The sequence below is a fragment of the Typopeltis vanoorti genome, chromosome 15, assembly GCF_054136105.1.
Source record: "Typopeltis vanoorti isolate ZY-2024b chromosome 15, IOZ_Tvanoo_1.0, whole genome shotgun sequence".
Classification (NCBI taxonomy): Eukaryota; Metazoa; Arthropoda; class Arachnida; order Uropygi; family Thelyphonidae; genus Typopeltis; species Typopeltis vanoorti.
The window spans coordinates 21,373,902-21,399,677 of record NC_143563.1 but is presented as its reverse complement, the minus strand read 5'-3'; the positions used below and the strand labels follow the sequence as shown (position 1 = coordinate 21,399,677).

The 25,776-nt window shown below is 35.3% G+C and overlaps 1 protein-coding gene and 1 non-coding gene across 2 annotated transcripts; one reads left to right on the top strand and one right to left on the bottom strand.

Moving 5' to 3' along the window:
• Window positions 1–7,456: 7,456 nt before the first annotated feature.
• On the top strand, window positions 7,457–7,528 carry TRNAP-AGG (transfer RNA proline (anticodon AGG)). The gene has a single exon. It is a non-coding gene; the product is annotated as a tRNA-Pro (tRNA).
• Window positions 7,529–17,687: 10,159 nt separating this feature from the next.
• LOC150098479 (intracellular coagulation inhibitor 2-like) lies at window positions 17,688–24,659 on the bottom strand. Its single transcript, XM_090405147.1, has 2 exons — window positions 24,574–24,659; window positions 17,688–19,447 (listed from the first exon to the last, which is right to left on the bottom strand). The coding sequence occupies exon 2, from the start codon at window positions 19,445–19,447 to the stop codon at window positions 18,227–18,229; it is 1,221 nt and encodes a 406-aa protein (XP_090261273.1). The 5' UTR covers window positions 24,574–24,659; the 3' UTR covers window positions 17,688–18,226.
• Between the last annotated feature and the right edge of the window lie 1,117 nt (window positions 24,660–25,776).

Here is a 25,776-nt window from a genome sequence, read left to right as displayed (position 1 = left end):
GAAGTGCAATTTGGTCTCATTGTTTCATCCACCATGGCTGGTAGAGAGGTTAATTATTTTCAGTGTGGTAGTAAGCAGTGTGATTCTTCTGTAATTTTCCGGATTGCTTAGATTGCATTTTCGGGCAATCTAAATTTGATATTAGTATCGGATGTAGCTAAAGCTGTATTGTACTGTAGCTATCATTTCCAAAGATCTTTTCCTTCTTGTTTGATACCATGAATCCAGCTGCTGTCGCTTTTTTTTGGGGGGGGGGGTAATAGCACAATTTCGAAAGGAAAAAAAAAGCGAGCACATGCCTTTCATTCTCTTTCAGGAAGCAGGCGATACTGTTTTTAGCCCTATCTAATTTTTGGAGACTGGGTGGGTAGTCCAGTCAGTCCCCTACAGTTTCTAATTATAGCATAATATAAAACAATCTGGTAACACCTTTTATTCCAAAGGACTAGGCGACGCCGTTTTTCAGCCCTATCTAACTTTCCAAAATCGATGTCCAGTCAATCTCCACCCTAAGCATTCACTGATAGCCCAAGGCTGTAAGTCATTCAAAGGTACCTGGGAAGAAGAGTACAGCAGATATCTACTGCCATCACGCAGTTATTAACTCTAACACTTCATCTAACCCTAATTAACCCTAACACTTGTCTGAAATAAGAATTCTAGGTCGATTTTCTTGAATTGCGAGATTAAAATTCCAAGTTTTAGGTTGAAAAAATGACTTGCGAATACTCTTTTTTTGAATTATTATTTTTGGCAAACATCTATAGCGAAGTTCGCTGGTGAATTATTTAACTTTTTTTTTTTTTTTTTTGTGCCTAAGGAGTTTCTGCCCGTGCGGTTAGCCGAGTGGTTATTCGCTCCGCAACCATATGCCTGGGAAAGGAGTGTCCTGCGTTCGATTCTCGTCGCTGACGTGAGGAGCTAAGGACATAGCCAGAGATTCTCAGACATAGCCAAATTAGCCGGTCTTGGGCGTGGACTGCAGTGTTTTTCTCCCCAGTTTATCTGGGATTTTTCCTCTGCAAAGCAGGCAAACCGGTTTTAAGAACACAACGCTTCACAGACATGGTTGAGCGTGGATGTAACGACCCTACCTCGTAGTGAGTTATGAAACCCGAAAATGGAAGGCCGAGGCCCTACATGGGGCTGTAGTGCCAATGAAGAAGAACAAGGAGTTAACCACGAAGCACACACCTCTGGTTTTATACATATTCTGATATAGTTCCGATTTCCGATAGTCGAGATGTGTTTTCTTATAGGTCTTGTACATTATATAGATACTATTTCCTCTAATTCCTATATTGTTCTTTAATGTATCGATTGATCTCACTCATTCCTTTGGAATAATATGATAGTGTTGTTGACAAAAGTTTTTGCAACTGCTTTCATGGGTTGTTTGTACCATATAAGTAAAGTTCCTTAGATGGTTCATCAAACCGTTAGTTAGCTTATATTACAATGCCTCTTTATACAGAACTTCTATGGCAGGAAGAGTCAAATCTTTTTCTTGGGTATTTATTTACTTTTCCTGTTTTAGGTTTAAGAACATTAAGACGAAGTTTTATATGTGTACTTATATTATTCTATATGCAGAGTTTAGTTCTTTACAATTGTGAGCATTCTTCCATAGTTTATGAGGAAATTTGTTCTGTAAATTGATAAGAGTATCTAAGTCTGTTTGCATAGCTCAATTAGATGTCTGTTTTCAATGTGGTTTTTGCAAGAATTTTGTTACATATATGAAAACTTTTCGTGGGCTTTGGAATGCCATTATGGGCATGCCCGTAATAACACCAGCAATAAATTAAGTGCCCTATCATGTGGCAGTAGTTTCAAGAAGAGACTGGAAATGTGTTTGAACACGTCTGAACCTGTCCAGCATCAAGAAAGTAACACACACAAATTAGGTGTGCTAGAACTCTTGTCTGAGCTCAGACATATTTAAGTCTCTCGTTTTTGTCACATTGAAGCACCTTCTTGTTATATGTGTGATTTTTTTTTTTTTTATTAAGTGTTAAGCAGAAACACAACAGTATTCGTGTATCACGGGCTACACGCTCATTATATTAGGAGTGCTTTTGTCCGTTTTATAATATCTTGTAATTTTAATTTGACTCATTGGTCATATAAGAGAGAACCAACAGAGATCATGTAGCAAATAGTTGCTTCTTTAACTAATGTATCTGAATTTCTTTGAAAAACAAATATTTTTTTTCGCACTTCGAATCTGCTATAAGACCAATGATCTGCTCATTAAATCTTCCAGCATGTGCTCTATCATCACGACAAAATATTGCGACACTGACCTAACGAATAATAAACTTTCGGCTTCTGATGCGGATAGGTAGCCATCACATGAAAGTATTTATAAATTTATTAACAAACATAACGGCTCCTTGTAAATTCATACATTTATATAAACCGGTTTGGATCACGTTCTACGGAACTTATCAATTTCACTAATAAGAAGGCCCTAGAGAAGTCTGATGCAGGAAAACAATAAATATATAGAAGACTTGAAAATATATCCAGAACAATGGAATAAGGTCCAAAGACGATTTGTAATTCCAAGAATTTAAAAGTAACTGCATTATGTTTGACATGTAAAAGAGGATTTATAGAACATTTCTGCCCTTTTCATTGTAGAGTTACAGATATTTGCTGATCAGTGCAATTAATTAATAACAGCATCCAAAATCTCCAGTTTTTTTTTATCACTGTTTTCTTGACCATCTTTGGTTGGTATTCCCCAGCATCATGATTTATGTCACATATTGTTTTATGGTTTTAAATTATTATTGTTTGGAAGAACAATAGATGCGTTTAGCCTTAGTGAAATGGCGTTTGCTTCCATGTTGCCACCACTAGAAGAAAGACCGTTAGGTTCGTTTCTAGTTGCTGAGCAGAACTTTTTCTAACCGTTTATTCGGCCATTTCGTGAGTTAATAGGTCTTTGGTACAGGCAAGTAGGATCCCATCAAGAAACTTTGGGTTTTAACCCGGCATCGCACAAAAATCGATGATAGAACTCACATCATTACGGACACATACGAATTTTAGGACTTAGGGTCACAAGACCTTAAGTCCTAAAATTCGTAGCTAGCTGTCTTTCTCTCCTTGTGAAACCTTGGTTCACTGATATCTTAAGCTCACTAACAAGTAAAGGCTTGAAGGATGGAGACTGGCTGCCCATCTATCTTCAATAATTACTTAGGACTAAATGAGCTCTGCGTATTTTCTCCGTATTTTTAGAATAAAGTATATAGACCTGTTCAAGAACAAACACAGAAGCTTATAAAATCTAAATTTTTAAATTTCTTTTCTGCATTGTTCGAGGATAAATATGTCAGGTTTTCAAATCTATCCACATCTGATTCTCCTGCTGATATAAAGTTATTACAAAAGAACTTGATATCAGCAACATAGCTGATACTGCTGTGAGGAGATGTATGAAGAAAAGATTGGGTTTTCTTTCTTTCTTTCTTTTTTTTTTTTTTATCATGACGTTCGTTGACCGTCTTGAAAAAGCAAACGTGAACAATAACTAATGTAATCAGGCTGGTTAATGCTTTCCTGTAAATCGATGTATTCATAGATTTCATGAGAAAGAGTTTTGATCCAGTGAAATAGGCAAACCAGCAGGAGAACACACAAACAACTGGGTTCAGAAGCTTAATTACTCTGCCTGTAATTTAAAACAGCAGCAATTCCTCTATTTCTATCTCTCTTTCCAAGAGCGCTGGATAATTTGTGGAATCCCCAATAACAATTTCTTTGCCTTTATGACATAATTGAGGCTCTTCCTTGCTCAGTAGGTAATAACAATGAACTTCCTTTGGTGGAAAGGTCTGGATTCGAATCCCATCTAGAAGGTGCAGAACTTTTATAAGAGCCCTTTTCAACTGAAGGTGATTTAGTTGATGTTGAGATGATTTTAAGATGATTATATAATTAAATAAATTCTCTAACACCTACTCTCCAAGGAGAAACGCAGAATTCCTTTATGCTGTAACATTTGGAAATCGGTAGGCAGCTGGCTCCATTCTTGGTCTTCAGTAATAGCTGAATTTACCACTACTGGCGATTTCAAGACTTCAGGGAAAGAGTACATTAGACAACTTCCACGATCTCGTTTTCCTAAACCCTTGTATTCTTGTCTGTGAAAGTGCGCGTTTGACGGTCGATTTTTCTCGTTTGAGTGGTTACAACTCCATTTACAGAGAAACGGGAAACGGCAACAACAACAACAACAAAACTACTTGCTTGCCAAAAACAATCAGCCCGGAAAGCGGCATCATGAAAAGAGTGAAATTACTACATGGCCAAACAGTCACCTATGATATTTAAATGAAAAATTTTAGAATCTCTGAGTAATAAAAAATAATTGAGATCATTCGTTTATTATAAATATTCAAAATCTTTCGTAACCATTTACAGGAAAAAACAGCGAACAAAAAGCCTTTTAAGTAATTAATTATTCAGAGTAATAATAATATCTTCGCTATTAATAAATGAAATTTTAATATTAATTAATCCTAAAATTTGGAATTAATTTTATACACAAATAAATGCAACACACGCTTTCAGATTGTGATGTAAATATTGGGGTTAGAAAGTACACAAATGTCATGGGCGTTAACTCAAACTTTCCATGAGCTACCCTGATGTTGGTGTTGAATGATAGATAAACCTACATAGAAAGCTGACCTATTTACCTAGTAGCAGATGATCGGAAATTATATACTAACTACACTCTATATTGGATGATGTGATTCGTCGCATTTTATTTACATCACGTAATAAGCTTCCCAGATCCAGAATTTTATGGTTCTCAAAAATTTGAAAATGTCACACAGTATTAGTTTTTACATATTTAACTTTATTTAACTTCGCAATCATTGAGAAATACAGTTTCTGTTTATAGATATGGAATGATATTTACTGGCACTATGTACACTAAATTATAATTTAAATAATAATAATAATAATAATAGCCTGATTGCCGAGTGGGTAGCGTATCCTCTCTCTCCAGCCAAAAGGCTGTGGGTTGGAATCCCGCCATGGGTATGGATGCTTGTGATTTACTGTGTAAATACCAGTGTTGGTCGGCGGTAGATGGCGTAGGTGTAGTTACGGTCAGTTGGTGATTGAATGGTGGAGTTGTTGAGCAGGTGCCTTCAATTGATGAGTCCTTGGACTCCTTGGAGGTGTCTAATAATAATAATAATAAAAAAAAAAAATCAGCTAACGCCTTTTTTATTCCCGTATATACGGGAGTAGGCGAGGCCATTTAGCCCTATCTAACTTTTGGAGACTGAGTGGGCAGTTCAATCTCCACTGGTACCCAATCAGAGACAGATGGCCCAAGGCTATCACTAATTAAACGGTACGCAGTGAAGAGAGACGGCTCAAATGTGCCGCCATCTCGTGGTCACTAACCCTAACACAATATATTTAATGTCTGAAATAATGTGGGTTCTACGGTCGATTTTCTTGAGTTTACAGGACGAAAAACCCGAGTTTCCGGGAGGAAAAACCTGCTTGCCCGTGCCAGAGATCGACTAACTCGGGAACCGGTCGAAAAAAGGCTTAGAAAAATTTCCTCTAGTCGCCGACTAGACTCGAAACCAAGACTTCCTTCGTGCGGCCAAGCGCGGTGGTGTGCAAACGCCACATCCACTGAGCTACACAGGCTCCCTTAAATTAAGGGGATATTAAATCCCACATAGTTTTAAAACCGAATAAGAAACTCAAAGATTGGAATCAGAGAGTTTCTTGCCGAATATAGTAAACTATAAAGTATCGGCGACACCAGCGTTAGCCAATGCAAGTGATCCTAGTACGTAGTACAATACCGGGCAACTCATTGCAAAGGTGGGGAAGTTCAGATCGCTATTCTTAGGTATTTTCCATAATGTAAAAACACATTCCTAGGAAATGTATGATGTTATTACATTATGGAGGGAGGTCACTACCCAGACCGGTTTCAGCCTTTTTTGAGGCTTCATCAGTGAGTAGCTAGACAATAATAATAATAATAATAATGATATCATGGTTATATAAAACAGCAAGTTATCTTGAATGCGAGACAGAGATTTTAATTTAACATTCACAGGAAGAATAAAAATCGATTTATAATAATAATAATAATAATAATAATAATAATAATAATAATAATAATAATAATAGTTCTTGCAGCAAGACGGCTGACGTACAGGCTATAAACAAAGCCATGTTGGGGGTCTCAAAAGCTGTACACTAGCTTGTTAGGATATATGGTTTCTCAACTTGTAAAACCACACTTGCAAAAGTTATTGAAAATGCAAATGCAAAGATATTATGGGACTTTAACATTCAGACAGATAGACATTTAGAACGTAATATGCCAGATATCGCTGTAATTGAACAACAACATGTGGTTTATTGATGTGGTAATAAATAATTAATATTAAAATTTGGAATTACTTTTATACACAAATAAATGCGAAACACGCTTTCAGATTGTGTTGCAAATATTGGGGTTAGAAAGTACACAGATGTCACGGGAGTTAACTCAAACTTTCCATGAGCTATTTGTAATTGCCACAAAGCGCTACGAGTAATACAAGAGCATTTTGAAGCATCTGAAAAAGCTAAGACTCCCAGACATAACACCGTCTCATATGAAGAAAACAGCACTTTTAGGGATATTTTACATTTTATGACATTCTTAGGCCTTTGAATAAAGCCCGAATTCGCAAATAAAATATTTCATTATTCTATTTATTTTTCTTGTTATTCTTTGACTGTGAACTCTATTAATTGAAATAAATGGCAAATTACTAATGTAACATCTCACAGCCAATAAAAAGCAATTTATAGATGCAGAAGATTCTAAACATTCTTTTACGACATCACATAGTAATGCAATGTCGTTTGTCAACATACAAAATATATGTCAACATGTATTTGCCTCCTCTTAGTTCATTTTCATAAGGTTTCACTGGCCTGACAGCTGTTTTCAAACTCATTGGTTTTCGTCAGAGACTAGGTATAATTTGCTTTAAGTGTTACGACACCAGAAGAAGTCGTTTTGACGAAACATGTGTGTTCCATTAAATTGTTATCTATTTTCTCGGTTTCAGTCAGTGAAAACAAGATGTATATATATATGATTAATCCAAATGTCATGCAAAATTATAGTGGGAATATAGTATATAGTATACAAATAGTCAAATGATATATCAGCATATATTACTGTTTTTTTTTTTTTTTTTAAATAAATCAGAGTATAAAAATCATAAACCTGTGCTCATCTTCCAATTTGAAACAAATAAAGAAGTTTAATGGAAATTTTTTCAATTAAATTTATTATAATAGTATAATTGAAAACGAAACGGTATAATTTATACAACCAAATGAAAATTCGAATAATTAACTGCTTTGAAAGTCGCAAGAAATTAACCTCAGTTACTGCGGCTCGTTGGTCTAGGGGTATGATTTTCGCTTAGGGTGCGAGAGGTCCCGGGTTCAAATCCCGGACGAGCCCAGTTAATTTTTCCTTTCCTCATTTTTTCCCCTCGACTGTTTCGAATGACGGACGTTTTGAAACTATCCTCATTTCTTATAGTATCAGTGATATTAAATTAAATTAAATATCCCAATAAAGAAATTCCAGTATAAAAGCATTCTTTGTAATTTTTTATTTACTTATGAAATCTGCATATTAATTAGAAACCTGATCATGAAGATACATTAAATTACGAGGTAAATATACACTGTTAATGAAACATTAATAATAATCACCGTCAAATGTATTGTGGAGTTCGCCACTATTAATTAATGATTACCAATTAGTGATATTCGCTCGTATTATGATAATTATTCTTGTTATTGTCATTATTAATAATGATTGTCTTAATTTGTAATAATTTGATAAATATTTTAGGTGATAACTTCTGATTTCAGTAGCAGAAGACAGAGTTCCAATTTAGTTAATAATAAACAAACATATTTTCCTTTTTTTTTTTTTTTTTTTGAAGTAAATATATGGGTCATTGTATATAAATTTTACTTGATGTAAAATGGCAGTCGAACTGTCTGTTCTGGACCAAAATTGAATTCATATTAATCGTATTAATTGAATTCATATCAATTGATTTACATATTAATCACAAAGGCAATAGATTTTTTTTTTTTTAAATTCGTAGCCCCTTGCCATTGTCGTTCTATACCTTTAAAAAAAAAAAAATAAAAAATTACGCACTGGATTAATACTAGCGTCATCGCCATTTTGGTCAGATGATGAACAATGCGATATTTTCCTGCTGATATTAGCAGAAGTAGCAGAGGTGGAGAAAGTAAAAAAACAAAACAAAACAAAACTAATAATAATATATGTCAAATGGAAGAATGGCGACCATCAGCACGCAAGAGGTGGATCCATCCTTCCCTGATTTGTATACACATTTTAAGATACAAAAGTCCCTAAAAAATACCGAACCTCCCTCCCCACCTTTGTTCTATTCCAGAAGTACTCTTCATAAATATATTTGTATATTTAAATCCTAGTACTGTATACGTTCATTCTGATAGACTTTTTATACTTATATTGATTGCAAAGGGGAGGGATATTTCTACTCTGAAAAATGGATGCACCATGACACGTTTGGAATTTCCTTAAGCTTTGACAGCTTAAGGAAATTCCAAAGTGGAATCATTGAGCAACATGGAAGGTTGCTCAATGACTGTCTCACAGACATCAAAAAGTGATGTAATGGGGATGAGTCCGATGTTATTCAGCCTTTTCATTAAGGACATTTGTACGGATTTGAAAGGCCGACATATACTGTAGCTGTTTGCTGATAATGCAACGATAAGCAGAATAATCTGAAATGCGGCTAATATTCAGTACATCATTCTACAAGTGGAGTAGTTGAAGAATGCTTTGAATAAACTGGAATTAGGGGCGTGTGAAAATAATTATCAATTCAATCTTACTAAATATAAAGTTATATTCTTTTATCCAATGTCATATCAACAAGTGTGCAGGATTATATTGGTGGGGTTATGTTTGAAGCAAATGATCAGGTTACAGATCTTGGAGTTCCATTGGCTTTGTATTCGTAAATATTGCAAATACAACTCAAATGACAATTGCAATGCTGAAATGAACATTGACATGAAGATAAGGAAACCATTTTGTCTTTTTACAAGGCTTTGATACGAATTTATCTAAACCAGATCTAATTTTCTTGTTTTCGAAGTGAGATATCGGACTGTGTAGTGTATTATTATAAGAAGAAATCAAGAATTCGTGCACTCGATGAGTTCCCGACTTCATGGAATCTCTTGCAAAGCAGAAAGCTTGGGAATCCTTTGGACAAAGATTAGACTCATCCTATGCAAATGCAAACAAAGTATTCTGGCAGACCATGTGCCGCCTTCGATGGACGAAATCGAGCAGCAAGGGCAATTAAGGTCTCTGATGGTACACTTTCACAAACGAGAAGGATATCCTCCACAGATGGAGGGAATACTTTGAAAACATTCTTAACCCAAGTGGCCCAGCAGTTGTGGACATCCAAGAGGTGCAGATTGGGGCGATGACTAGTCTCACAGCAGAAGAGGTCCATTTAGCAATAAAATTGCTAAAATCGGGCAAGGCTGCTGGTGATGATGAAATTCGGCCCGAAATGCTAAAAGCCTTAAATCAAGACGGTGTTCTCTGGCTGACTCGAGTGTGTCAGGCTGCTTGAATATCTGGGTGAGCACCAAAGCAATGGCAGACAGGCATAATAATACCAGTCTTCAAGAAGGGAGACCAGAGAGAGAGAGAGAGAGATTGCAGCAAGTATAGTGGCATCTCTCTGCTCAGCCTGCCTGGGAAAGTATATGCTAGGTGCTTGAAAAGAAGATTTAGGAACAGTTGAGTCAAAGTTCCAGGAAGAACAATGTGGCTTTCGTCCTGGTAAAAGCATAACCAAATCTTCACTTTAAGGCAAGTCTTTGAAAAATCTTGGGAATATACCAAGAATGTCTACATGTGTTTTGTGGACTTGGAGAAGGCATATGACCAGGTTCCTCAGGATAAGCTTTGGCAAGTAGTACAGGAGTATGGAGTGGATGGTCAATTATTAGCTGCCATCAAGTCCCTGTATGAATGCCCAGAGTTTTGTGTCAAGGTAAATAGTACAAAGTCTGAACCTTTCACAGTCTCTGTTGGCCTCTGCCAAGGGTGTATTCTGTCACCCCTCCTTTTCATAATATTTATGGACTGGATTGATAGGCACAGCCGAGGCAGTGAGTGTGTCAGAATTGGAAGATGTAGCATTGGTCTGCTTTTTGAAGATGACCTAGTTCTGCTTAGCTCTTCCACAGATGACCTCAAGTGGACCCTGGATATGTTTGTAGCTTTGTGGTCTCAAGACAACCATCCCAATGCACTCTACACATGAGTGGAGTCCCACCAAAGCAGGTTGAGAAGTTTAAATACCTTGGGTCAATAATCACGAGTGATGGAAATGGGACGTAGGGCTAGATACTCAGATTGGCTCAGCAAGCGCAATATTGCGGAGCTTGGCCGTTCTGTAGTATTGAAGCGGGAATTAAGCTAGAAGGCAAAACTGGGTGTCTTCAATACAGTCTATGTCCCCATCCTCACCTATGATCATGAGAGTTGGGTAATGACCGAAAGAATGTGGACACGAATCCAAGCTGCTGAAATAAGGTTCTTTCGAAGGGTTGCGGACTGACAAGACTCGACAGAGTCAGAAGATCTGCAATTCGGGAACCCTCAATACTCAACCGTTGCTTCTCCGTGTTGAGAGATCACAGTTACGTTGGTCAGAATGCCACAAGAGAGGCTTCCCCCAGCATGCCCCGCTTTGCCAAACCAGAGGATGGGAGGCCACGTGGAAGGCTAAGGACTCGCTGGATAGATTATGTCCAAAACCTTTGGTGGACACGTTTGGGAGTCCCACCAGAACACCTGAGCTTGGTGGCGGGGGATCATGACCACTGGAAATTCCTCTTGCAGCTACTTCCCCCACAACCCAATTAGGAAAGGTGTGTCTTGAAGATTAATAAAAAAAAAGAATAATAATTGGGCCCCTGCGCCTTTATAAACAAAGCTGATGACCAAATACAAATGCATAAACTTTGCATCCACACAGCTAAATAAATTCATAAATAAACTGGGTTTACTTTGGGCATTTAATCTCACTTATTCTAAGCCACAATCGCTTTGTTTCATTACACTGTAGAAATGGTGCTAAGCTTTCTGATACCTTTTATTTTCTTTCTTCAATTTAATTTTTGCGACTGGACGCCTTTCATCTGGAAAAGTTGCTAGATGAATGAACGCACTTTACGTACCAAACTGTACATATTTAGGCGACTAACCACGTTATCCTAACATCATGGTTACGAAAGGTAATCTGGATAGATGATGAACTTATGGTTGCCGAGGATTTTTATTTTTAGAATGAATAATATTTGCTATGCCTAAATATCCTAACCCTAATACAATGAGATTAATCTTTAATATGAATTGTCTGTTTATCTGTCTGACAATCTAATTATAGTTAGCTTAGAGAACTTCGGGGTTGGGTGATTGGTCCCAATTACTTCCTACGCGTGTAGGGCTATGAGAAACAGTGTTATAATTGTCTGTCAATTGCGTGTGCTTTTAGATTGGTTTGCCTGTTTTGTATAATCACTAACTTCACATGATTTGGAAAACACTTCAAAAGGTTCCTGATGTCCTAGAGGATTTTCAGCCCAGGTTTTTCCAACCGAATGCAGATGTTTGCTGGTGTTCTTAGGACTGGATGAAAGCAATAAACTTCCGAAAATTTCTGTTCAACTAGTAAGATCATAACTTAAAGTATTTAAAAAAAAAAAACTGTGGAACAGGAAGATAAAATAACCTTAATCACATAATTCTCAATGTCTATGCTCTGCCATACATTTATTTTATTTTATTATTCTGAACTAGCTATGCAAGCTCAGTAAATTGGTTTTCATGGTATGGTTTAAGTTTGGAATATCATCTTGTCGAAAACAATACTTGAGGATCAACATGGCTAATCTGGTTTACGATCATATTCTTTAACACATCGTTTAAGTAGGTCAGGAACAGGATGGAATCAAAGAATGAGCCTTCATATACTCCACTTTTAATGAGTTTATATTCGCTAAATATTATTTATTTGAATTGCTTGTCTATTTCTGGGCTGGCTCGTGCATAGGCACTGCTGAACTGTAGCACTCTCAATTTTTCTCGATATTTAAATATATTTATTAATTTATTTATATTTGCTTGTAATATTTAATTTATCATCAACAATCCTATACAATTCTCTTATTTTGTATAAAAATAATAAAAATCCATCTTGTAGCACTTAGGAAGGCGAAGGACGCTAGCAGCACTGTGTTTACCACAGTGTCATATTGCTACGCGCGCAAGCATATGCACTTCATAGTGAGATGCCAGCTATTAGGGTAATGCGGCACTGTCCGTCGTGCAGTTCCACTGTTGTTTATATGCAGTTTGCGCCAGTAGTAGAACGTTCGTAGTGCTTATCGTGTTTACTCCGTCTCTTTAAATATTTGGACATTACAATTAAAGGGTTTAATTGTAATGCCCAAAAATTGTCAATTCATTCCTTTAATTACTATTAAAGGAACGGATTTTATTTTCAAGTAATTTTGAATTATCCTAAACTGTATAATTTTATCGATAATAAACAATATTTTTTCATGTTTAATTTTTACCATAATTTTGATATTTTATCCAAACACATATACACTGTACTTACAGTGTGTATGTACATTTCGAAAGTTGCAGCACGATTTGAAGTCACGAGCCGCCACTGGTCTATTTGCTAAAGAGTATGACTGGAACTGAAAATTGCACACCTTTATAATAGTATATATTTTACACTATATGATATAAAAACAATAAAATAATTGACCCAATTTAATACTTTCTGTATGCATTTAAAAATTTCTTTCTCAATGTTATAAATCCTTTTTATATTATTGAAATATTTTATTCAAGTTTGTTCAGTGATTTCCGTTTTTCAAATAATCCATATTGATTTATACTAAAAACTTTGATTTTTTAAAAAATCCGCTAAAATCATTTTTTCCTAAAAGCCAAATTCTATTCTCAACCAATAACAGATAGCTGTCCCAAGACTGTCAATGATTTTAACCGCCATTGGGGAGAGAGTATAGACCACTACCACCATCTCGTGGTTTATAATACTAATACAACACAATATGTACATACAATACATATTGTGTTGTATTAAGAAATACTGTAAGTTCAAAGGTCGATTTTCTTTTTTTATATATTACTTCCCCACACGAAAGGCAGAAGGGCAAATAATGCCGTGTGGGAAGGGGTATGGAACGAAGTAATCTGCTCATAATTCTTCTTGAATTATTGGAAGTTATAATCTTTTGGAAATGATTCATGGGTGATGCAGTTCTGCTGAATTGAGGTGGATGAAATGAAAGCTGAATAGAAGGTTCTGTAGGTATTCAGGTTGAACCGTAACGAGATGTTAAGCGCTGTTGCTTGGGTTCCTGTAGATTCGTCAGAAATGGGAGGAATAATGGATTTGGTTCTGCTGAACGACCACGGAAAGAGTAGAAGAGACATAATGCAGAAACTAATTTTCTATGGGAAAGGCTCTGAAATAAGTCTGTAAGAGATGTATCATTAATCAACTAAACTCTCCTTTTCTGAACAACATCAAGAAATTTTAGGGAGGGCTTAGTGGCACCATCTCAATCATGAGAGTAGTATTCCCAGGTTAGCGAGATTAGGGATTTATACACAGTAAGTAACTGTTCAACAGAGTAATACCATCTCTTTTTGGAAGCTGATGATGCTGTAGACGTGATATGATTATGTACAAAAAAGTTTGTAGTGAGAGTTAGTCCGAGAAGATAGATTTTGCTTTCACAGTTGAGATGAGGATTACCAAAAGTAAGTGGAGAAGATCAGAGGTATTCTTTGAAAGAAAAGAAGCAAAATTGTGTTTTGGAAGAATCGAAGTTGACTGAGTTGTTTTCACCCCAGTCAAAGATACTGTGGAGATCAGTGTTCAGGGCACTTAACACAGATAATATTGAAGCTTGAGATGTTTAAGCATTGCAAGGTATGTCATACGAGTAGGACGGGAATGTGCCATCACCATCAAATCTATGAATAGGTTTTGCAGTCAATGAGAGCAAGTCGTTTATATAAATCAGTAAAAGTGTGAGTTAAATGACAGAGCTGTGAGGGATATCGATATTGATAGGAAAGTGAAGAGAGAATACTATCCATTACACACAGGGATCGATATGAGAAAAAAACTTGCAATCCGATTAGACAAGTATGAAGGCAATCCGAATGATGGTCACTTGTTGAGAAGCCCTCAATTACTATCAAAATTCTTGAATATGTCAACAGCAGTGTCAGAAGTATCTCCAAACCTTTTCATGAATGGGTCCAGAGATGTATGATGTAGACCAGAAGATCTCTTGTGGATCTAGAGTGGCAAAATCCATTCTAGTGGTCTATTATTTGATGGTATTTATTCAACTGTTGAAGAAGTTAACTGTTGATACCTTCTCCAATACTTTATACGAAACTGATGTGAGAGCAATAGGTAGAAAGTGTGATGGTAAACATTTATCTCATTTTTGGAAAGACTGGTTGTACTGTATATGGGATTTCTTCCGTGCAGTTTATTGAATAGATGATAAAGAACAGGTGTTAGTAGAGGAGCACATCTCTTGAGTTGTGGGATTAAAATCACTAGTTTCCAGGAAAAGAAAGCTACTTGTTCTTGCTAGAGATCCACGAACTCAGGAACCACTCAAAAAAGGCATAGCAAACGTCTTTCCTTTCCGGTGGCTCAGCGATCGGATTTTAAGAAGAATCCTGACAGAACATTTTTTCTAAAATAGAGAAGACTCTCTCTCTCTCTCTCTCTCTCTCTCTATTATAAATACAAGGAGTGTTCAAAAAAGACTGAACGTTTGTTATAAAGACTTTATTGCTCATTTCACAGAGAGAGAGAGAGAGAGAGAGAGAGAGTCTTGTTCCAGGAATGCTTCCTGGAACACACTATCTGTGATTGCGTGCAGTTCTCTTATCGCGTTTTCCTGAATCTCCTCTATGGTTTGGAAAGGATGTCCTTTCAAAGTGGTTTTAAGTTTGGAAAACAGAAAAACGTCTGCTGGACTAAGTCTGGTGAATAGGGTGGATGGAGTACAACGGATGTCTGATGTTTCGCAACGTCACTTCGATGTTGCACTCGTGGTGCAACATCCAAGCTACATCTGCTGAATTGTGCACGTGCCCACATCGGCGGATGTAACTCGACAACTAATGCTCATAGCAGAACGGGGCTGGCAATTTGTTATCAAAACTTGCCGCTAGGCGCGTTCAGTAGCCACAGCGCGCTCTCTGTGCCGGTTGGCGTGCTATTTAAAAACTTCGGTCTTTTTTTGAACCCGTCTCGTATTCTAGCTGAAAGGGATTTATTCATGCCATGTTGATAATATATACAGGGTGTTCGGGATAAATTTGACATATTTATAATTAATTATATTTTTCCGTAAGTTACATGTATTAACACACACTTCTCTTCATTTAAAAGTTTGGACCCTTCTTCATTCATATACAAGATGTCAGAAAGGATGGATAGCTGGAACCCACCTGAATCATGGAAGAGAATAACTTGTATCATGATGATTCGTGCCCGCCATCAAAATAAGGATATTATGACTGCTGCCCAATGCTCCCTGAATACAGTAAAAACAATCAGGCATGAACTAGAGACTTGCAATGGTGACTACGAGGATGTAGCAAGAAGAAAGATCCCTAGCAGACGATCTGATTGCGTTCGTACAGCAGAATTCCTCGCAAATCTGCAGGAACAGGTGTTGAAGAACCCTGGCATTGGAATTCGGGCTTTGTTCGTGGAGTTGCTAACTGTAGTCAAGCCCTGGATAACAAGGGTAGCCAATGGTAGGCCGTATGTATGGCAGCAGGATTCGGCCCCTTGCCATACCTCTGGGAAAAGTCAAAAATGATTGTCTGAAAATTTCTACGACTTCACCAGTCCAAATGTTTGGCCTCCAAACTCCCCAGACCTTAACCCCATGGATTATTTTGTATGGGGCGCAGTTGAAAAAGACACCAATCGCACTTCCAGTAATACAAAAGCCCAGTTAATGGATAAAATTAAAACAGTTTTTGCGGCCCTTCCCAGGGAGACTGTAGCATCAGCTTGTTCGAGGTTCCGAAGCAGAATTGAAGCTGTGATCGATGCTAATGGTGGTTATTTTGAGTAAATCTTGTTGATAGTATTGTAATTAACTCTGCCTGTAATGTTTTTTTGTCAATTCATTAAATTTAATAGATACAAAGAAGATTTTCTTTTTCCTTACGAAACTGTCAAATTTATCCCGAACACCCTGTAGTTATTGATGATATCAGTGATACTGATAAAATGATTTATTGATAAGAAAAAAACATACTTCCTAAAGTTTGTTTCGTTTAAATTTACATTCACTCTGTCATAACCGATAGCAACCTTGTTATAACTTATTTCGTTTTCACTATTGCTCAAACATATTATTATTATTATTATTATTATTATTATTATTATTATTATTATTATTATTATTATTATTATTATTATTATTATTATTATTATACCTAGCAATAGTTTGCTAATCACAGACTTACTCTTGTTATAGTTTTGCTAGCAATCACACTTTTATTATCATACACTTCTGAATTAGGCTTAGTAAGGTATAAGCTCAAAACTTCCAACATTAAGGAAAAAATTTACACCTGATTAATAAATTTATTCAAAAGAAATCCAAGATACTTTTGAAAAGTCATAAATAAACTTATGCAGTAAACTACACTGAAAACTATTAATATAAATCACTAAAAATGCGAACTGAAAAACATCCAACATTAATCACATTCGTCACATATTCAAAAATAAAAAATATTAATAAAAATTAATTATCCCATCCCCCCACTTGGCTGAAAACATTTTTGCTGAAAGTCTCCTAGTAAAAAGAATTTAAAAGGTGGTAAACTTGGCAGTTGTCACCTGTTAATAACAAACTTGTCAATCATATTATTGAGTATGTTTGTAGGGCAACAATTGCGCGATAAATTGCTACTTTATCTACGAGATGGCGCTACTATACATACAAACTTTCTCTTTCTTAAAAAAAAATTTGTTAAGAGTATCACTAAAATCTGTCTAGGCATTCTCTAGAACTGACAAAACTTTTCATTTTTCTTTCTTTTATTTTATACTACTCCATCGAAGTTGGCTTTGTGTGGAGTGCAAGTAGAAATACTCAAAGTTTTGCTTAACCTCAGAGACTTTTCATGAATTTAAAAAAAAATTGTATCGCATTATGTATGAATAAACGTAAACAACTCTTGGACACACACACACACACACACACACACACACACAAACACACACATATTCTTACTGAATATTTGGCATCACAGTAAATAAAATGCCATAAGACAATATTTGCGAGCGAATGTTACATTTGGTGTTAAACTCTGGAAATCGTCGACAAAAATTTTACGAAATGGAAATAATTTTTAGTGGATATTTAAGTATTCAAAAAAATACCAAGTGATAAACAAACAACACCAATAAAGAAAATTATAAATTTTAATGATAACATTTCAATAATACAAAAAAAAATGCTATGAAACTGCAGTGCAATATCAAACAAAAAGCAATATTAATAAAATTGAGGAATGTAATTATGTACTTCATAATCGTATAATTGCATTTTATGTAAATAATTAAGGTACATATATTTACTTATCGACTCGGTATCACACAATTTTTCTTATTGTTGTTGTTGTTGTTATTATTATTATTATTATTATTATTATTATTACGGACACATTATTTATGTAAAATTCACCGTTTATTTTGGTGCGCATAAGCTCGTCTGCAATTGAATAGAGGACGCCTTTTTTTAAAATTTACTTAATGAACGTGGTTGCCAAGGTTACTAAGGAACTGTTGTACATTTAATTTTACATTTTTTATGTTATGTAATAATGGACTGGAAGTGAATTAAATATAACTTGGAGAATGCAATTCAACGTATGCTTTATTATTATTATTATTTATTTATTTCCCGATTGATGTCGTAGACTAGACATTACTGAAAGCAGCAATTACAATACTACCACACGGCCTCCAAACAGAAGCAATCCATTACGAATGTCTACTATGAAGTACAGGAAAGGACGATTTACAAGAAACTGTACTTCGTTCTTAATTGTTTTTGTATTTATGGCAATACTAACCGCACCAGCAGCTTCTGTCCCAGTTTCGTCAACCTCTATGATGGATTTATGCAGAATTTGCTTAACATAGACACCAGTAACATTACTTATTTTCGAAAGATCAGCAAAATCACTAAATGCATTCACCATTCCCAAAGATTTAAGACTCGGTGATAATTCATTAAAATATTGGACTTTGAATTTGGGCAATGCCAGTTTCGTAATAGTGGTAGAGGTTAACCATCGATCTATCTTTTGAAAGAGTTCTACGGACAGCAGTTGTTCGAGTTGAGTCACATCACTGTCCAAGTTAGGCAACAAAATCCACATACTCACGTGATTACCCTTATACGGAAGTTCTAATACTTCAAATTTCTCTTCTTGAAAGGAGGTGTACTGGAGATCGACTCCTAAAAGTTTCATCGTGGAAACTTTGGTAGATTTTCCACATTCTTGTTGGGCAAACGCACTGAAAAATTCTTCTTTTGTCGTGTCGTTTGGATTGAACAAAATTTGCCATTCTCCCTTAAAATAAACCGCATTCAACAAGAACATTACTGATTGTGGATCCAATTCTTTTATTATGCCTTTGATTTTGTTTAAGGTCTTATTTCTAACCCATTGATTGATTTCTCTTATTGTTTTTCGAGGTTTAGAAAAGTCTTCCTGTCTTATTTGGGCCTCATAGAAGAGTTTCACTCCATCAAGATAAGATTTCAGTACTGAGAAATGTTTATCGAGTACTGCTGCTTGGGCTGTGGCTAAAAAATAGTCATCATTTGAGATATTCTTCTGGGCAAGGAACAGTTCTTGGAAGCCTTTATGTACATCTTCATCTTGTAGTTCACATTCTTCATATCCAAGAGCGAAACGCATTTCTTGAGCTGTGTCACCTTCAGCACCAAGAAACAACATGCCAAGAGCACTAGAAATGCCAAAAGGAGAATAAACTATATTTTCTCCTTGCATAGAAAGTAGTTTATGTAGCTTGAAACCCAATTTATTGCTACATTCCACTATCTTTGAAGTTAAACTATTGTCTGACACTGGTGACGTCATAATTGAGCCTATAAGAAGGCAGAGGAAACAGAGTTTACTGGAATGCGACATCTGCAAGAAAAAAGGAAATTATTTAAATATTCGAAATTAATGATATATGATTTGGTTATGGTTATATAAAATATCGGTAAGATTAGGAGTGCATAATATTATTTGATTATAAGTCTTTGGGCTCCCTGGAGGTGTTACATAATAATAATAATAATAATAATAATAATAATAATAATAATAATAATAATAATAATAATAATATTCGTGCATGCAGGATTTTCAAATCTAAATTTAATGATTGAAATGTATTAGTATAAATGATAGGATGGATGCGGACTTGTGTTGATGCTTATACCACCCACTATCGTCATCATTGGGAACTGGCCTTTAATTAGATGCAATAGCTAGGGTTAAATGAGCAAAACAAGCTAAGAATCACTCAAAATCAAAAAAGATCATCATTAAATTGAGATGACGATTAAGCACAATAAAGTGAGAGTGGGTACGCACACACACACACACACACACACACACACACACACACACACACACACACACACACACACACACACACACACACACACACACACACACACACACACACACACACACACACACACACACACACAAACGCCATCTGTAGCAGCGCAGTGTACTAGTCGGGTAGTGACGTCATTTCAAGTTATCTGTCGTAATTTTGTCCTGACTAAAGGAGGTGCCGGGTCATCCAATGCAGAAAATCGGCAGTGTGCCTGTACCCATATACATAAGCTAGTCCTCAGCTTTTGTTGTTTTGAAACTCTCGCAACATCTACAATGGGTGGGGAAGGGGAGGAGATAAGGGACTGTTTAAAAAATTAGAAATCAGCAACAATAGTAAAGAAAAAAAATCAATAATAAACCATATTTTAAATCAAATAATACTATTTCCACCAGAATAAAAGAGGGAAAAAGTGAAATTACAAAGCACTATATTACCCATATTCTAATAATCAGAATGCGGCATTACCAACATTTGATCGGGTTTACCACAAATGCCTCTTAAAGAAGCTCCCATCACATCATCTGAATTCTGTAACTGGATTGTCAAGTTTCTCGTTGGGCCCATATTACGCGTTATGGTGGATGGATCTTTATTCTTAAATGTGTCAACTAATAATGGGATTCCACAAGGTTCTGTTCTTTCACCTACTTCCTTTGATGTACTCACAATCTTCTCCACCTGATTTGTCTTTATCATATCACTCCACTATCTTTTACACTGATGTTCAGTTTTTTCTTCTTTTATTTTCTACAAATATTCACATCAGAACAAGTATCGGTAATTTTTCTTCAATTCTATTAAAACAGGCGCAGTAACCGTTCAGATCCTCCTTCAGAGTTCCACTCAAAACTCAGTGAACAGTCTCTCAGTAGAACACTCTTTCTCATGTATAACAATACCCCGCCTTACGACGTTTCAATTTACGACGATCCGCTCATACGATATTTATCAATTATGGCCAGTGCCCATTTATACGACGCTTCATTCATTTGTACAATGGTCTTATCGTAATACGATATCGTAATGCACCCATGAATCAATCGATGCGAAGTTTTCGTGATCTGTTTGTTGACGATGTTACTTTGCTACAGCTCTGTGTTCTGGTAGTTGGTCGTAAATTATAAACTGTTTATACACCCTCTCTCCAAAAATAAACCAAACGTTTCGAAAATATAAGAAACTAGTGGCGCCACTTGTATCTTTTTGTTGTCGAAAGCGGCAACTTCATTAGCGTTGTGTCAACTGTTTATGACATTTGTTTCATTAGAAGCCGAGTTATAGTGTCAAGAGTGACAGTGTTTTGACAAACGGTCGGTCATCACGATATTCATGATGTACGCGACGAATTCTCGCTATCAATCGCTTCAAAACTTCGAGATAAAACTCATCATTGACCGTTTGGCCAGGCGGAACAAATTCTTTGGATAATGCCCTTGGAATCGTAGAAACAAATCAGCATTGTCTTTACTTTTGACTTCTCCAAGCGATTTTTTTTCGAATGTACCTCTTCTAGTGGTCCCCACTCAGTACTCTGGCGCTTTGTTTCTGGCTCATACTCAAAACACCACGTTTCGTCACCAGTAACGATCGTATCAAGGAAGTTTGAATCCTTGAAGTGTTCAATTCAATACATTTTTTGGCCATCGATCAACTTGTGTTAACAAATCGCGAATTCAATTTACGAAGGCCCAAATTCTCGGTCAAAATGTTGTGCACAGTTGATTTTGGAATCCCAATTCATCTTCAATCAATCTCACGGACGATTTCGGGTTTTCTTTGATGAAATCAAGCGCTGTTTGGATGTTAATAATTTCGCTCAGTCCAGTTTTTGGACGGCCCGTTTTTCGTCGTCCTCAAGCGTCTCACGACCACTTTGAAATCGCTTAAACCACTCGGAAACTTGAGTACGAGATAAGCATTCATCATCGCATGCTTTTTGAAGCATTTGATGCGTTTCGGTAAAACTTTTACCAAGTTTAACACAAAAGTCAATCGCAGCTCTCTGTTTGAAACTCATTTTCCGACCGTTCGTCAAAACACTGTCACTCTTGGCACTGTAACTCGGCTTCTAATGAAACAAATGTCATAAACAGTTGACACAACACTAATGAAGTTGCCGATTTCGACAACAAATAGATACACCAGGTGGCGCCACTAGTTTCTTCTCTTTTCGAAAATTTCGGTTTCGTTTTGGACAGAGGGTATAAGTATTGTTTTATTTGACTGTTGTTAATAATGGCAGATACTATTCAAATTAAGGATGATGTGCTACCAATGAAAACAAGCGTAAACCTATTTATTCCATTACATACTAAAATTGAAATTATTAAATTTAGTGACGATGGGCTAATTTGACCTCGCATTACTTTTCGTTACAATTGTTAAAAATAAAGACAGTGAAAAGTGCTACAATAGTTAATATTGCAGTTATCTAAACGTGACAATCTTATTGCCGAAATCGAAAAACTTTTCATGGGGTAGATTGACAACTGAAATGTTTGCCAAGCTATTCAGAATAACTTTCCTTTTGCGAAAATTTGCTTCACTGAGTTGTTAATGAACAGTATACCTGTATTTGTAGAGTCTACTGATCTTCAAACGTCTTATTTGTGGGATTACCATTAAAAAAGCACATGTTGTGGACATGATGAAATAGAAAAAAATGCGATAAATTCAGCTACATAAGTGCTCTAATTCCAGCATGGGAGTGTACTAGGTCAGTGACCTCTGCAGTCTTCTCAAACTCAGCTAAAATATGCACTAAAAGAAGCAAACTAATAAATTGCATAACAAAATTCGCAATTTTAAAACGTATTATTGTGGCGGCATTGTACTCGCCTTGGGGAATATGTATTGCGAAAATATTCCATTGAGTTTTAGGAAGAAATTTAATATTGGTGATTTTCCATGTAATGTCGGATGGGTTTGGTGTGGAGGAAGTTTCACCCATGTCCTCTCCCTATAATTCTCTTTGAAGCGATTCTCAGTTATTGTTACTGAAATATTTTGATAACCACACACACACACACACACACACACACACACACACACACACACACACACACACACACACACACACACACACACACACACACACACACACACACACACACACACACACACACACACACACACACACACACACACACACACACACACACACACACAATAAATCAATCAATCAACAGTAAAGTCTCGAGTTGGTGACAAGTTCAACGTGCTTACAAATATCAGTTTTAAAATTAACATTTTCGTTTGCTACATGTAGTGGATGCGTTAAATAAATACGTATGGATCTATCAGCGTTGGCTTTCTACTTCTGAATTTAGTCTGGAAAAATTTGTACTACTCCTAAAAATGCTAAAGTATGTTGGTTCGAAACTTGTTAGTGTGAAGAAATTTTAAAATATTACTCAAATTTACTATTGGCAGTTACTCAAGTTTTGTATCTCCCTCTCAAGACCAGATGTTTAAAGAAAAAAAAAAAAAAAATCAGCTAATGTCTATTTGATCCCGTACATGTTTAAAGAAACGTGAAAATGTTTGTAAAATAATTGTTATTATCATATTATTTTAAAATTAATAACTAACAAAATCGTTTATTTTCTTCATTATATTTTGAATATTCTTTATTACTGAATATATTACTGAATACAAGTATAATTCTAATATTCTTTATTACTGAATACAAATATAATTCTAATATATAATTCTAATTTTTTTTCTTATAAGAACTAGGCGATGGACTGAGTCCTTGACTCTTTATCCCGTCATCTGAATGAAGAAAATCTGTGTGGATGGAGTGTTGTTGAGCTAAAAAGCTCTGGTCATGGCTGGGTAACGGCAATAGCTGAGCCTCAGTTAAAACTTCATTGGCTATAGCATTACCATTTGTTACCCTGGAAGTCCTAAAAAGGACTTTTCCTTCATTTCACCTTCTAATTTTTTTACAAACCAAACTCATTATATATACAATTTTATAGTATTTTGTAAAAAGGTATATGTTATAAATTTTATTTATATATTTTAATTTTTGAGTAATTACATATTTAGTTATACGCTAATTTAGAAAATAATACATTCTATTTTGTTCTAAAATATTTTAAAAGAAATTCTTGGTATAGCTTATTAATCCTATAGAATATCGGAGATTCCCAGACTGCGTTTCGGGTACTTGAATACTAAATGTTTATAACTTCGATTTTGATAAAGCAATTTCCCGAAATAAATAAATAGCCAGTAAATAGACAACTAGTCAGTAAATGTGACTTCTATAATGTTGAATAAATCAAAGATGGTAGCAATAATTTAGCTAATTCCGAAAAAATGAACATTAAATAAAAATAATGAATTATTTTGGATATATGTAACCTAACTGAAATATTTTCATTTAAAATATCATTGCAAATGACAGAAGACATGAACAGCACACAAACAAAGAGCCACAATTTATGAGCAGACGATAATTAATGCTATTAATTTAAAATCTCCAATAAATATTGCCCATTGCGCTAGCGCAGTTTAATATTCTCAAATTTTGCATTTTCGCATCTGTCCTACAGGAAGTTCGATAGATAAATTCAGTACAATTAAATTTATATAGTTCTTACACAACATGCAAACAAAGAGTAAAATTTCATACCTTTGGTTGTCTGATTCGAGACAGCACATCTGAGAAAGTTCGAAGTCGACTACCTGGAACTTTAGTACAGGTAGGAAGAGGATGTATCAACGGAAGTTTGTTTATCTGCATACGGGTATTTATTAAAGAGAGGAAGATCTACCTGACCTCGACTAATGCTTCCTGTCCTTTATATTTATTTTCGTACCATTTCTCTATGGACTTTTTATGTACATTTTCTGCAATAAATTGCTATTTGGGTCACTAATGGACAACCGAATGACAATAACACAGCATGCAGTTGAATGAAACCGACATTATGGCTCATTTAATTCAGTACTTTTTTTTTAAAATAAAAGTAATTCCTAACAATGACACTAGGTGGTTTTTTAAAACACTTATCGCTAAATCGGATCCACAGATATTTCCTTGAATCAATTTGATAGCATTCTTAAAAGAGGAGGGACATGGAAAACGAAAATTATGTGCATTTCTGTTTAGGTTATTTGAAAGATTTACAAATGAAATAAAATAAGACAAATTGGTTTATTTTCAAATTTTATTATTTAATTATTATTTTTATTAATAATTTTATAATTTTTTTATTTATAATTAATATAACTTTTTATTATTATTTATGGCTTTATTAAATAACATACATTTAGGGGTTGACATATAGATTTGTATTATTATTGCACTAAGCTAGGAATCTTCAAAAGGTATCACGTAATAATAAATAAATAAATAAATAAATATGTGCCTAGGCAGAATTGAAAAATAAGTTCATTGCTAGCAGTCGTCAGACATTCTTTGTTTCTCATAAGAAGAGTGTAGTTATTTTAAGGAGTATACATGTGTTTAAAATTAAACGAATTTCATCATATCGTTTGAATTAATTTGGGTCAGTTCGTTGATGGATATCGAGAATAACTACGCCATTCTCCGAGCTTAAAACCGAAAAGCTGAGGTGGGAGTGGGGATCTGAGATATTAATTACTGAAATAAAGATAAAATGTCCAAATTTTTTTGAATAAAAATTGTTCTCTCAGATTTTACGAATACCTAATGACTCTCTTTCGGAATTCAATTTGAAAACCATTACTCTAAGATATCAAATGTTATTAAAAATAATATAATCGAATCCGTGCTGCAGAACTCATTTAAAATATTTTTTTTTACGAAACAATGAAGACGTAATCGTTTTCAAACTGAGAAACCTATAAA

Bases quoted from the DNA above. Each gene is read 5' to 3' on its own strand.
- LOC150098479 (XM_090405147.1), bottom strand. From the start codon at position 19,447: ATGTCGCATTCCAGTAAACTCTGTTTCCTCTGCCTTCTTATAGGCTCA.